Raw genomic sequence first — 13,269 nt, 5'->3', positions numbered from 1 at the left:
TGGCACCGAGGGAAGAGCTAAATTTAGCCCGCTCCCTGCTAGCTCTGAACTGCGGCGCTGGGCTCCAGCCGGCCGAGGTGCCACCATCGCTGCCGTCCATCTGTCAGCCGCTCCCGAGCCCCCCCGGCCGGGCAGGGCGCTCAGACCCCTCCGCCGCCAAGGGAGCTGGGGCTGCATCCACGCTGGGCGGCGGCACGGGGGTCCCCGGAGCGCCCCCAGCACCCGGGGACAGCGGGCACCCACCTTTGGGGGGTGGTACGGGGGTCCTTGCACCAGGGAAGGGGCTCCTGACTGATGGGATGGATGATTGCTGGGAGAGATGGTCCCTGGAGGGGGTTGGTTGTTGTGGGGAGATGGGCATTACAGGGACATGGTCTTTGAGGGGTTACAGTCATTGGAGGGGAAATGGTCATTCGGGGGAGATGGTCCTTGCAGGGGACACAGTTTCTCGTGGGGGAGATGATCGCTGCAGGGGAGGTGGTCATGGCGGGAGAGACGGTCCTTGTGGGGAAGATGGTGCTTGAAGGCCACGTGGTTCCTGCAGGGGAGAGTCCTTGCAGGGCAGATGGCTCATGGGGAAACGGCCCTTGCAGGAGAAATGGCCCTTGCAGGGGAGATGGTTTCTCCTGAGGATGAAGGTCCTTGCAGGGAGATGGTTTCTCCTGAGGGAGAAGGTCCTTGCAGGGAGATGGTTTCTTGCAGCAGCAGGAACAGGAGCCTGGCCAGGCCTGCCCACCTCCAGGGCACCGTGCCACATTCTGAGGGTGGAGCCCATCCAGGGTGCCACAGCCCCAGGAGCCCCAGGCCTGGGGATGCCACCAGCATCTCCCCTGCTCCAGGAGACCCCAGTGGCACATCCAGAGCCAGGCTCAGGGCCGTGTCCCTGACTCAGCACCGTCCCCAGCAGCATGGGGGTATCCCTGGGGTCCCTGTAGCCAGGACCACGGGGATTGCAGGGAAATGAACCCCCCAGCCACCTTCCTGCAGCTCTGGGTTATGAGGAGGTGTCAAGACCTTTGGCACCCGTTGTTCATAGCCCAGTGGTCCCAGACCCTCCTCCCAGGCCCAGGGCGGGTGTCTGAGCCTGCCCTGGGGGTGTCACACCCTGGGATGATGTGAGAGGGCAGAACCCAGGGATGTTTGCCCCCCATGCCAGCCAATTCCCTCGGGCACTGGGGTCCCTGCAGCATCCCCGTGGTGCGTTGGAGGCACAGGGCCCCTCAGCAGCTCCCTGCTTGGGGGGCACCCCAGAAAAGCCTCTCCAGCCCCACAAAGGGAACTGGCGGCCAAGCAGCTCGTCTGGACCCGTTACCTAAGATGAAACCCAGGCGCCATCTGCTCCATCTCCTAATTAAGAGCATGGCAGAGGAGTCAGGGCAGCGGGAGGACGTGGTGATGGCAGGGGGGATGTGACAGCGGGGCTCCAGCCGTGGGGTGACAGCTGAAGGGAGGGTCAGGGCTGCCTGCAGGCGCCGTGTGCCCCAGCACCCATCTGTGCCCACCCTCCCGAACCCCCAGTCCTGCCCTGCTCCCAGCCCAGGGTGGGTGGCGGGTCCCCAGGGTGGGTGGGGGCTCTGGGAGCTGCCAGAGGTACCGGAGAGGACCCCAAGCACCCCTGGCACCGATGGGTGCCCCACTTGAGAGGAGGGCAGGGACGAGGGAGGGGAGGAGGAGGAGGGAGCAGGGCCCGCGTGCTCTGGGCTCCGTGATGCTGAATTAGGGGGGATGCGGAGCTCGGCGTGCAGGGGGGGAAGCCGAGGGACCCCCCGCGTGGCGCGGGGAGGAGGTGGCCGTGGGGCTGGCGGGGAACACGGAAACCCTCGGCGAGCCCTGCCAGGAAGCTGTCACTGGAGGGGATTTTCCATTGGTGTCAGCAGCGCAGGACGGGCCCGGGGAGCTGCTGGGGCGGGGGCTGGGGGGCCGGGGAGGGGCCCAGGGGATGCGAGGGACGGGGTGCGGGTGGGACAGGCTCCCCAATGCCCCGGGGTGGGGGAGGTGGTGTGCGGGGGAGCCGCACCCCCGTGGTGCCCCCAGATGGGGAGGAAAGCCACCCTGGTGTGTGAGTGTGACCATGGTGTGTGAGAGTGCAAGGGACGGGCACCGCCACGGCGTCCCCGCGTTCACACGAGTGGGACACCCCCGCGCCGCTCTGGGGGCAGGCAGGGTACCCCTGCCGGGAATGCCAGCTGTGCCCACGGACGCGGGTGACAGCGGGACCGGACACGGCCCCACGCCCGTGTAGGGGCACTTGGGGCCCCCCCAAAGCGTGGCGGCGCCCGGGGAGCCCCGAGGCTCGGGGGCGGCGGGGAGGACGCCCCGTCCCCAGCGCTGCGGCCGCGGGCACGGCGCCCGGGGCGCGGGAGGCGGCGGGCCAGCGTGTCCCCATCTGTGTGGCGGCTGTGTCCCTGCCGCCTGCCTGGCTCCCGGTGGCATCTCCGGCCCCACCCTGACGTCTGGGTGGCCTCGGAACCGGGCACCAAACCACGTCCGTGTCCTGCGGGGCCGTCCCTCCATCCCCCCGCCGCCGCGCCGGTGCCAAGGCGGCCCCTCCGCGCCCGCCCTGTGCCAGCGCTGCGGGCCGGGGCTGGGTGCCAGCGGCCTCGGGGAGCTCAGGGGGGCTCGGGGCGCCCGCAGCCCCCTGCACGCTCTGCTGCCACCCCACGGCACCTTCCCAGCAAAGGGGAGCCCGGTCTGGGTGGGGCGGGGGCGGTGGGAGGACATCCTGCCGGCTCGGAGCAGCCTGCTCTGGTGGAAGGTGTCCCTGCCCTGGCAGGCGGCTGGAAGGAGATGAGCTTTAAGGTCCCTTCCAACCCAAACCATTCCATGATTCTGATTCCTCTCGCCGCCAACCTCCGTCAAGCCTGAAACCGTTAAACTAATTAAAGCTTTGCAGCAGCAGGATTAAGCCCGGGCAGGGGAGGTGGGAGCCCAGGTAGTCGATTAGTTCACCAGGCGAGGATATTGGATTTCTGCGAGGCGAGTCAGCAGTCTTCGGGGGCTGTTATCTTTGCAGGGCTGCGGGGTCAGGAGGTGGGAAGCGGAGGTGACTGCAATCTCGCCCGCTTCATCCCCCCGCTCTTCATCCTCACCCCCCCGGCCCCGCCGCAGCGCCCGGTCTGGCCGGCTCCCCCCGCCCGCGGCGCCCATCTCTATCTCCCCTTCTCCCTCCGTCCCTCCTCGCTTGTGTGGTCTCGGCTGGTGTTTTGTAACCAGGGAGGAGAAAAAAAAAATTAAAAGAAATTAAAAAAAAAAAGGGGGAAATAAAAAAATAAGGAAAAAGGCCCTACCCCTGGCGAGGAAGCCAGGAATGGCGAGGTCCGGAGAGCCTAATGGGAAACATGTGGCGGCTGCCTGGGGCTGAGCGGGGAGGTGAAAGTGAGCGCGGCGGCGCAGCGAGCATCCCGGTGCGCCCCCTCGAACGCCGCGGAGCCCCCTCGCCACGCCGCTCCCACCTGCGCCGCGCCCCGCGCTGGAAGGGTGGGTGGGGGCTCGGGGGGTGCAGGTGGTCCCCGCGATGGGGGCGCTTTGCACGGGGCGAGGGCGGGGTCCCGGCGCACGGAGTGACCCCCGCGTGTCACGGGACACGTGTGGCCCCGGTGGGACCGGAGCCGGACCGGACACCGGGGCTGTGGGGTCAGGGCCGCGACCTGAGCCTGCGGCATCCCCTGACACCGGGGATGAACGCGGGCAGCGGGGACCGTGCCGAGCGCGGGCGATGACGTGTCCAGAGACCCCCACACCCGGGGGGGACCCTCGGGCGTCCCGCAGCGTTTGCCCAAGCAGCCGCAGCTCCGTGCGGACACAGCGGGGGACGGCGGCGAAGAGCCGGGGGGGGCATCGCGACACCCCGGACACCCCCGACACCCCCGACACAGCCGGACACCCCAACCTCCCCTGGAGCCGCGCTGCCTGTGCAGCGGGGACCAGCTCCCGGCGGCTGCTTTGGAAAACCTCCCGTTTGTTTCCTTCCTGCTGCCTCCCCTCCGACAGCTCCCTGGGCACACCAGCAGCCTCAGCAGAGACGAGACCGGTCTTTCTAGCACATATTTTCCTGCTCCACATAGCCCTTGGTGTAACTTTACACCGAGGTGCCCGCAGCTCCGCGGTGCCAGCGCTGCGCCCAAAGGCTGGCGGGGAGACGGGGAAAGGGGGGGATGCGGATGGACTGACAGGTTTGAATTCTCTTTCCCTGCCTTGTTGATAAGTTGTCACGCTAATCCAGACACCGGGAAGAGCCTGGATCACGCCGAGCGGCTGCGTGTGTGTGTCTGCGGGTGTGTGCTGGGGGAGGGAGCCAACCGGCAGGGATTCACACGCGGCGCTGGGGAGGGAGAACAGGCGGACGTGCTGCCACGGGGGGCTTGCGAGGGGCTCGGGGGCTCCACCGTGCCCCCCTGTGCCGCACGGGCAGCGGCTGGAGGTGCCTCTGCAGGAGAGCGGGGGGCCAGAGCGTTCTGCACACGCCTGTGCAATGTGCACATCCGTGGCGATGAGCACACGTGTGCCCACAGCCTGGTGGGAGATGCTGTGGGTATCTCATAGGGGCAGCCCCCTGTTCGAGGCAGGGACACGGTTGGGAGGAAAGGGTTGTCCTGCCCCAAAACGCCACCCTGGGCATCCCGTGACGGGGCCAAGGGCACAATCCCGTGGGTGTCCCCGTGGGCCGTGGCCTCGAGGGGAGGCGTCAACGGGCGGCGCACGGTGTGCCCAGCCCCTGGGCACCACCCAGGGCAGCCGGGGCGAGGGGCGCTCCCGGGGGAGGGGGCGGCTGGGCTGATGTGCGGGGTCTCTCTCGCGCAGATGGGAGCTCGGTCGCCTGCCAGCCCCTCGCACTGGAGAACGGTGCCAGCCCGCCAGCCGAGTGGTTCCCGTGTGCCCAGGGCTCCGGCCCCCGCCAGCCCGGCAGCGACGGCGACAGCAGGAGCTTCCGAGTGAACCTGCACTGCAAACACCCCCGGAACAGGTACCTGGGGGCGCACCCCAAACATGGGGTGCGGCACCAGGGGGGTTGGTGGCACATCTTGCTGCCCATGTTCTGTCCATCCCTACCTGGGTGAGGGAGGATCCCCGGCTCTGCACAGCCTCCCGGCTTGGGATTTTTGGGTGAACAGAGGGGCTGCAGGCCCTGTGCAGTGAGCACGTGGTGGTGCCCGGCACCCACCCGTGAGTGCCCGAGCCACCCCAGCACAGCCCTCGCTGTACCCCCTTCCCAAGAGGGGAAACTGAGGCAGGCGCCACCGAGGGGCGTCCCGGCGAGGGGAGGGCGGCCCCGGGCAGTGTCCCCGCGGGCGGGGGCTGCAGCTGCGCTCGGGGCGGGCGGGAGCCGGGGGGATGCGGGGTGGGAGGTGCTGCGGGAACCTCGGGCGAAGCCCCCCCGCGTGTCGGGAGCGCGGCTCGCCGGGGACACCTAGTGGCAGCGCCACCGAAGGACCCCCGCCCCACAGAGGGGCTGCTGGGCACGGGAGGGGGGCGCAAACCCGGCCCCCCTGTCCCCCAGAGGAGAGGCAGCCTCCCCTGTTTGCCCGTGCCCCGATGATGGGCCGCGGCAGCTCGGGGGGATCAGCCCCTGGTTCGGCCCGTGCAGGGACTGGCACAGGGGCGGGGGGCACTTAAGTGAGCCCCCCTTGTGTGGGGCTGACCCTGCACACCCCTTCCTTTGCAGAGAGCTCAAGTGCAATAGCAGGAGCAGCAGCAAAGCCGAGGGTAAGTTCCAGCCCCAGCCCTCCCCTCAGCCACCCAAACTCTGCCCCTGGGGTGGGAAATCCCAGACCCTCACCCCTCTTCACGTGGGAGCGGGAGTGTGCCGGAGTTCCTGCTGTGGGGAGGACATCCAGCCCCCTGCTCCTGAGCTGGGGAAGGCACCAGGTCCCCCAGGGCCTCGTTTTCCCAGCTATGAGCAGGGCTGTCACATTCCCGCGGTGCCAGTCGGGTCATGGCTGCTGGCAGGGCGGAGGGAGCTGGGGGATGGCTGTGGGCACCTCATCCCTGGGAACAGGGGGTTGGGGTGAGGCTCTGCTGGCTGTGCTTGGCCGGCAGTGCCTGCGGAGCCTCACTGTGCCCCTCTCTGCCGCCGTAGGTCCTGGTGTCACCTTCCCTGACCCCCATGTCAGCAACTGCTCGGCCAAGCGGCACGCGGGGGAGGAGGAGGTCAGGATGCGCGTGAAGCCCCCGGGCCCAGTGGTAACGACCAGCGTTGTGCGTGGCTCGCCCGACTACGTCCGAGAGCCCAAGTTCTACCCGCCGGGACACCCGGTGCAGCGGCCGCCCGCCTGCCCGGCCGAGAAGGCGCTGTCCTGCAGCGTGCTCAGCTTCCCTGAGGGCTCGTGCCCCGCGCTCGGCCGGGAGCACCAGCCAGGCTCGCTGCTGCACGGGGACCCGGCCGACCGCTGCCACAGCGTCCACGGGGGCACCAAGGCGGCCGAGGAGCTGCTGGGCTGCGCCGGGGAGCCCCGGATCCTGGGGGGCAGCACAGAGGAGGCCTCTGCCCGCGACCGGGCGCCCAAAACCTTCCCCAACGCGACGCTGGCCTCGGGCCGCTGCAACGTAGACGGCATCCTCGCCTTGCTCCGCAGCAAGTGCGGCAACGGGCACATCAACCTCCACCCTGTGGTGCAGCTCATCGACATCATGAAGGACCTCAACCGCCTCTCCGAGGACCTCAAGAACAGCGGGGTGCACCTGGACTGTGGCAGCCTCCGTGGCGGCGGCGGGGCCCACGAGGACAGCCGCCTCCTGCCCGCTGACCGGGACCTGCAGTACAGCTTCTTCTCCTCGCCCTCCCTGGCCAACAGCATCCGCAGCCCCGAGGAGCGGGGGGTGCTCCTCAAATCCGACCCGTCCCGGCACCCCCGGCCCCCGGCCCGTGACGGAGAGCCCGAGGGAGGCGGGGGGAGCACCCCGCAGCCCCCAGGACACGCTGTGGGTGTGGGGGACGTCTCCAAAGCCCCGGCGGACGAAGCTGGCTGCTCCCAGCCCGATGCCAGCGATTACTCGGAACTGGCCGAGGCTGACATCCTGAACGAGCTGGCCTCCCTGGCTTGCCCGGGGACACAGCTGCTGGAGTCGCAGGCGATGGAGCCGCAGCCCCAGTTGCTGCCAGCCCAAGAGCTGGACTCCCAATCCCGGCTGTTGGATTCCCAGTCCCTGGAGTCGCAGCCCCAGCTGCTTGATTCACAGAGCCTGGAGCCGCTGCCAGAGTCGCTAGAGCTGCAAAACCTGGAGCCGTTGGGGCTGCAGTCGCTGGAGCCGCTGTCCGAGTCTCTGGAGCTGCAGTCGCTGGAGCCTCTGTCCGAGTCGCTGGAGCTGCAGTCACTGGAGCCACTGGCGGAGCCTCTGGGGCTGCAGACCCTGGAGCCGCTGCCCGGAGCGCTGGAGCCCCCGCTGCTGCCCACTGAGCCCTCGCTGCTGGAGCCGCAGCCACTGGGCACCGTCTCGGAGCTGCTGGAGGCACAGCCGGGCGCCGGGGACCCTCTGCGGCCCCACGGGCTGCAGCCCCGGCTCGGGGGGTGTCCCCTGAGCACCATGGTGAAGCGGGGTCCCTGCGGGGGCCGGGGGGCCGGGCGGTGCGGCGAGGACCACCGCAAGTACGCCCTGCGCCGGACTGATAAGCCAAAGATGCTGTGCCGCCGGAGGAGGGCGGGCCGAGGGCGCCGGGTGGACATCACCCCCGAGAGCCACGTGCTGTCCCCCCTCACCCTGCCCGCCGAGCTGCCCCCCGGGCCCGAGGAGCCTGAGCCTGACACGCCGGTGCTGAGCCCCCCGCTGCCACCGCCTCCCACCACGCTGGACCCCAACGAGATGCCCAAAGCCCCCGCAGCAGGGAAGAAGAGCAAGTGCCGGGGCGTGAGGAAGATGGTGGTGAAGATGGCCAAGATCCCCGTGTCCCTGGGGAGGAGGAACAAGACCACCTACAAGGTGTCATCGCTCAGCAGCAACCTGAACCTGGAGGGGAAGGAGCTGGCAGCCAGCAGCTCCATGGAGCCCACGCCACTGCTCAAGATGAAGAACAATGGGCGCAACGTGGTCGTGGTGTTCCCCCCTGGTGAGATGCCCATTATCCTGAAGCGCAAGCGGGGCCGGCCTCCCAAAAACCTGCTGCTGGGCCAAGCCAAGCCCAAGGAGCCCACCCCAGAAGTGAAGAAGAGGAGGAGGAGGAAGCAGAAGCTGGCCTCACCCCAGCCCTCCTACATCGCGGACACCAATGACAGCAAGGCCGACTACTCGGATGTGTTGGCCAAGCTGGCCTTCCTGAACCGACAGAGCCAGTGCTCGGGGCGCTGCTCGCCGCCCCGCTGCTGGACCCCCAGCGAGCCCGAGTCCATCCACCAGGCTCCCGACACCCAGAGCATCTCCCACTTCCTGCACCGTGTCCAGGGCTTCCGCCGGCGCGGCGGCAAGGCCGGGGGCTTCGGTGGGCGCGGGGGCGGCCACGCCGCCCGTGCCGCACGCTGCTCCTTCAGCGACTTCTTTGAGGGCATCGGGAAGAAGAAGAAAGCGCCCACGGCCCTCCACGCTGACCCCGTGCACCCCCGCAAGCGCGGCCGGCTGGAGCCCGACCCTGTGGGCAAGCCCAAGCGGAAGCGACGGGCGCGCAAGAACGGGGCCCTGTTCCCCGAGCCCAACTCCGGGCAGAGCTTCGGGGACGGCCCGGCCGCAGAGTGGGGTGGGGGCGAGAAGGGCAGCCCCTGGGCCCCCCACCACGGCCACCCCGGCGGCCAGCCTGGGCGCAACGGTGGCTACCAAGGGGCCGAGGCGAGGCCCTTCCACGCTGCGGGGCTGGAGTCGGGCTCCTCCGGCCGCGCTGGTTTCTATGCTGGCAGCGCACCGTCCTCGCAGACAGAGGCCGGCCCGGAGCGGCACAGCCTCTTCACCGGCTACTTCCGCTCCTTGCTGGACTCCGATGACTCCTCCGACCTGCTGGACTTCGCCCTCTCCGCGTCCCGCTCCGAGTCCCGCAAATCGGCGGCCGCCTACTCGGCGCCCCCGGCCGCGCTGCCCGGCCAGCGGGGCATGGCTGCCTACGCTGCCCGCGGCGGCAAAGTGCCGGCGGCCAGCCCCGGCGCCGAGGCCTTCCACGCGGCCATGCAGGGCCGGCCAGCGTTCCCGCCCGGCCGCGCCTCCAGCGCCTACGGGGTCACCCAGGGCTCCTCCGAGTGCCGGGGCACCGAGTCCTTCCCCAAACTGGCTCCGCCATCGGCCGTGTCCCGGTCGCCCACGGCTCACCCGGCAGCCAGTGGCACCCCCGGCTACTCCCCGTATGGCAGCTACGGCAGCGCCGGGCAGAGCGTGGCACCCGCCAGCGTGTTCCCGCCAGGAAAGCAGTACCCATCAGCACAGGACTGCCCCAACAGCAAGGACTGCAGCTTCGCCTACGGCAGCGGCAGCAGCCTCCCGTCCTCGCCCAGCAGTGCCCACAGTGCCGGCTACGCGCCACCGACAGCTGGTCCCAGTTTGCCGCTGGGAAAAGCCGCCTTCTTCAACAGTGCCGAGCAGGGGGGGCAGTTCTCCAGCGCCGCGCACACGCCCCTGCGCTGCGACAGCCGCGCCAGCACCGTCTCGCCCGGCGGCTACATGGTGCCCAAGGGGTCAGCGTCCTTCCAGGCCTCCCCTGAAAACTGCCGGCAGTTCCCCAGCTCCGCGCCGTGGGCCTTCCGGCAGGGCTACGGAGGGTTGGACTGGAGCTCAGAAGCCTTCAGCCAGCTCTACAACCCGGGCTTCGAGTGTCACCTCAATGAACCCAACGTCATCCTGGACATCTCCAACTACACCCCGCAGAAAGCCAAGCAGCAGACGGTCTCCGAGACCTTCTCAGAGTCCTCCTCTGACAGCACCCAGTTCAACCAGCCGGCTGGTTACCGGCGCGCCAACAGCGAGGCGTCCTCCAGCGAGGGCCAGTCCAGCCTCTCCAGCCTGGAGAAGCTGATGATGGACTGGAATGAGGCATCGTCCGCCCCTGGCTACAACTGGAACCAGAGCGTCCTCTTCCAGAGCAACTCCAAGCCCGGTCGAGGCCGACGGAAGAAGGTGGACATGTTCGACACCTCCCACCTGAGTTTCTCCTCCTCTTCCTCTTCTTCCTCTGTGTACCCCTCCAAGAGGAACACGGGACCCCGGCAGCCCCGGGGCTCCCGAGGGGCTTGTGCCTCCAAGAAGGAGAGGGGGACGGGCAAAGCCAAGTTCCCTACCAAGTCGCAGGCGGTGAACCCCCTGTTCCAGGACAGCACGGACCTGGGCTTGGACTACTACAGCGGGGACAGCAGCATGTCCCCCCTGCCCTCGCAGTCCCGGGGCTTCGGGGTGGGGGAGCGGGACCCCTGTGACTACAGCGGCCCCTACTCCATGAACCCCTCCACCCCCTCGGATGGGACCTTTGTGCAGGGGTTCCAGAGCGACTCCCCCGGGTTGGGGCAGCCGGATTTGGAGAGCAAGCACTTCCCTGCCCTCCCGCACCAGCTGGCGGCCCCCGGCCAGCAGACTGTGTTCGAGGCCGGTTTGCAGAAAGCCTTCTCGCCCAACTGCTCCCCGACCCTGGCCTTCAAGGAGGACCTGCGGGCAGGCAGCATGCGGAAGCTGCCCGCCTGCGACTCGCTCAAACACAGCATGCAGGGGGGGGCCCTGCCCCACGCCCCGCACCTGGCCTGCCGCGACCTCCCCATGCCTCAAGCGCACTATGACTCCCCCAGCTGCAAAAACCCCCCGTACTGGTATTCCCCCAACGCCAGCACCCGCAGCCCTTCCTACGACGGCAAGGCGGGGGCTGGCATGCTGGTGGACTTCATGGGCAGGACGGACCCCCCGTGTCTGAACCCCCACTTGGGCAGCCCGAGCAGCACCCACCCCTCCAAGGGCGAGAAGGAGCCCTTGGAGATGTCCCGGGCCCACCACCGGGGACCCTACGCTTGTCCCTTGATCAATGACTTGAACATCTCCCCCGTACCGAGAGACTCAATGTTGCAGCTGCAGGACAACTACAGGTACCCCAGTTTTGCACCCCAAGGGCACCCCGTCATGGCCCCCAGCCAGAAGAGCGGGTTTTTGGGACCCATGGTAGAGCAACAGCACCCTGAGGACACTTTTACGGTCACCTCATTGTAGTGTCTGCTGACGTGCCAACGGGACAACGAGGTTTTGTTACAGGGTAGGTGGGGGAGAACCTGGGAGCGAGGGTGGCAGGAGGGGACACAGGGGACCCTCAGGGCCCTTCTCATCGTGTCCCCCTCTCTCTCCATGTTGTGTTTCTCTTTCAGAGGTAATTTAGCCAGCACTTTTTTCTGGAACACTTTTCAAGTTCTGTATTTAACTGGGATTGGAACCGTTTGTTTGTTTTCTTAAAAAAAAAGAAAAAAGGAAAAAAAAGAAAGAAAAAAGGAGAAAAAAAAGGAAAAAAAGGAGAAAAAAAAGATAAAAAAGATAAAAAATAAGTGAAACAAAAGGAAAAAATTAATAATAATGGATGAAGAGAGAAACCCCCCGTTTTTCCCCCTCCGCACTCAAACCCGCTCCGCCTGCCAAGCTCCGGCTCTGCTTCCCGGACTGCCGCCCCCCCCGCCCCGCAGCAGGACAATCGGACGGACGGACGGACGGACAGAGCGCAGGGGGCGCGGGCAGGGAGGGCAGGGGGGCTCTGGGGGTCAGCGCTGGGTGCCCCCTGCCCGCAGCCCGGCCGGGGCCCCTCGGCCGCCCCGGGGAGGCTGTTTGGGGATTCTTTTCTGTTCTGGTCCCTCCCCGCCCGCTGTCGCCTGGGGCTGCTCCCGCCGGACGGACAGCGATGGGTGCTGCTGAAGCGCTGACCCCTCCAGCTTGGCAGCGTCGCCAGCGGGGCTCGGAGACGCCACCGTCACCAGGTGAGTGCCACCTGTGCCAACTCTGCCCCCCAGCCAGGCTGTGCTGGGTGCTCCGTGGTGGGCTCCCTGACCCACCTGCACCCAGCCTCAGGGTGCCCCTGGCCCTGCTGGGCTGTGAGCCCTTGGGTGTTGTCCCACCGAGCACCAAACCGGGGACCCTGTGGGCTGCAGAGCCTGGGGCTGGCTGGGGCCCGGGCTGCGGGGTGCAGGGTGTGCCAGGCGAGGGGGTGTGGGTGCCCCAGACCCCTGTTCGGGTGCCAGATGGGGCCAGCAGGACCCGAGAACCCTGGGTACGTGCGTGCCAGACAAGAATGAGCAGGAATCCGGAGTGCAGGGCTGGATGGGAAGGACGCAGATCTCCTGAGATATGGGTGCCCCATTGGGGTGAATGGGACCCCCAGATCCCCTGGGACATGGGTGCCACACTGGGGTGAACGGGACCCCCGATACCTGAGTGTTGGGGTGCCAGGTTGGGATCAGCAGGACCCCAGATCCCCTGGGTGTTGAGGTGCCAGGTTGGGGTGAATGGGACCCCCAGATCCCTGAGTGTTGGGGTGCCAGATGAAGGAGGTAGGCATGTCCCCAGTCCCCGGGTGTGTGGGTGCCAGATTTGGGGTACAGCACCCCGTCCCCCGGGTTTGGGGGTGCCAGATGAAGGACGTGGGCAGGACCCTAGCCCCTGGGTATGGGGGTGCCAGACCCCCGCTCCGCGGGTGCTGGGGGGCCGGGGGCGGGCAGGCAGCCCAGGGTGGGACCCTCACCCCTCTCTCCCTCTGCCCCCAGCCCCGGCACCCCCGGCGCTGCGCCCCCCGCCCGTCGCGGCCGCCGGAGCGGAGCAGAGCAGAGGAGATGGAGAGGAGATGGAGAGGAGGGGGCGCCTCCGGAGGGGACCCCGCCCGCCGCCCCCGCTTCGCCCCCGGCCCCGCCTCGGCCGTGGCGCCGGCGCCGCGTTCTCTCTCTCCTCCCAGCCAGAAGCAGCAGAGGGACTCTTTAAGTTTTATTTTTTATTTGATTAATTTTCATTTTCTGCACAAAACCAGCAATTGTAAATACTTTTGAAGAAAAGAAGTTAAAAAAAATGTTTAAGGATAAAAAAAAAAAAAAATTAAAAAGCTGAAAAATCACAAAAAAAAAAAAAAAAAAAGAGAGAGAGAATCATGCACCGGAGGGAGAATCCAAAAATGATGGAGAACTGGTCTAAAGCATCCAAGAGGTTAATATGCAGCAGAAAAGAGCAAAACCCCCCAGTATGCACTGAGAAAAAATTTATTTACAGATCGAGCAACAAAAAAAAAAGAAAAAAAAGAAAAAAGTGACAATAACCTATTTATTGTATATAATGTTTTATTATAAATCGTGTCTTGTATATTGCATTCTGTACATCTGCTGTGGTTTTGTGGTGTGCAACTTCCGCATGGGTTCCTTG

At 67.0% G+C, this 13,269-nt stretch overlaps 1 protein-coding gene across 1 annotated transcript in view; it reads left to right on the top strand.

The window, feature by feature from the left end:
* The window catches only part of AHDC1 (AT-hook DNA binding motif containing 1), a 49,399-nt gene extending 36,412 nt beyond the window's left edge, over positions 1–12,987 (top strand). Inside the window, exons 2-6 of the mRNA XM_058819903.1 lie at positions 4,801–4,963; positions 5,663–5,703; positions 6,077–11,137; positions 11,247–11,843; positions 12,627–12,987. Coding sequence (XP_058675886.1) covers positions 4,801–4,963; positions 5,663–5,703; positions 6,077–11,094 — 5,222 coding nt within the window. The 3' untranslated portion in view covers positions 11,095–11,137; positions 11,247–11,843; positions 12,627–12,987. The remainder of the gene's footprint in view (positions 1–4,800; positions 4,964–5,662; positions 5,704–6,076; positions 11,138–11,246; positions 11,844–12,626) is intronic.
* Positions 12,988–13,269: the final 282 nt, after the last annotated feature.

This window comes from Ammospiza caudacuta, chromosome 25 (genome assembly GCF_027887145.1).
Source record: "Ammospiza caudacuta isolate bAmmCau1 chromosome 25, bAmmCau1.pri, whole genome shotgun sequence".
Classification (NCBI taxonomy): domain Eukaryota; kingdom Metazoa; phylum Chordata; class Aves; order Passeriformes; family Passerellidae; genus Ammospiza; species Ammospiza caudacuta.
This window is presented reverse-complemented; position numbering and strand designations above follow the sequence as displayed.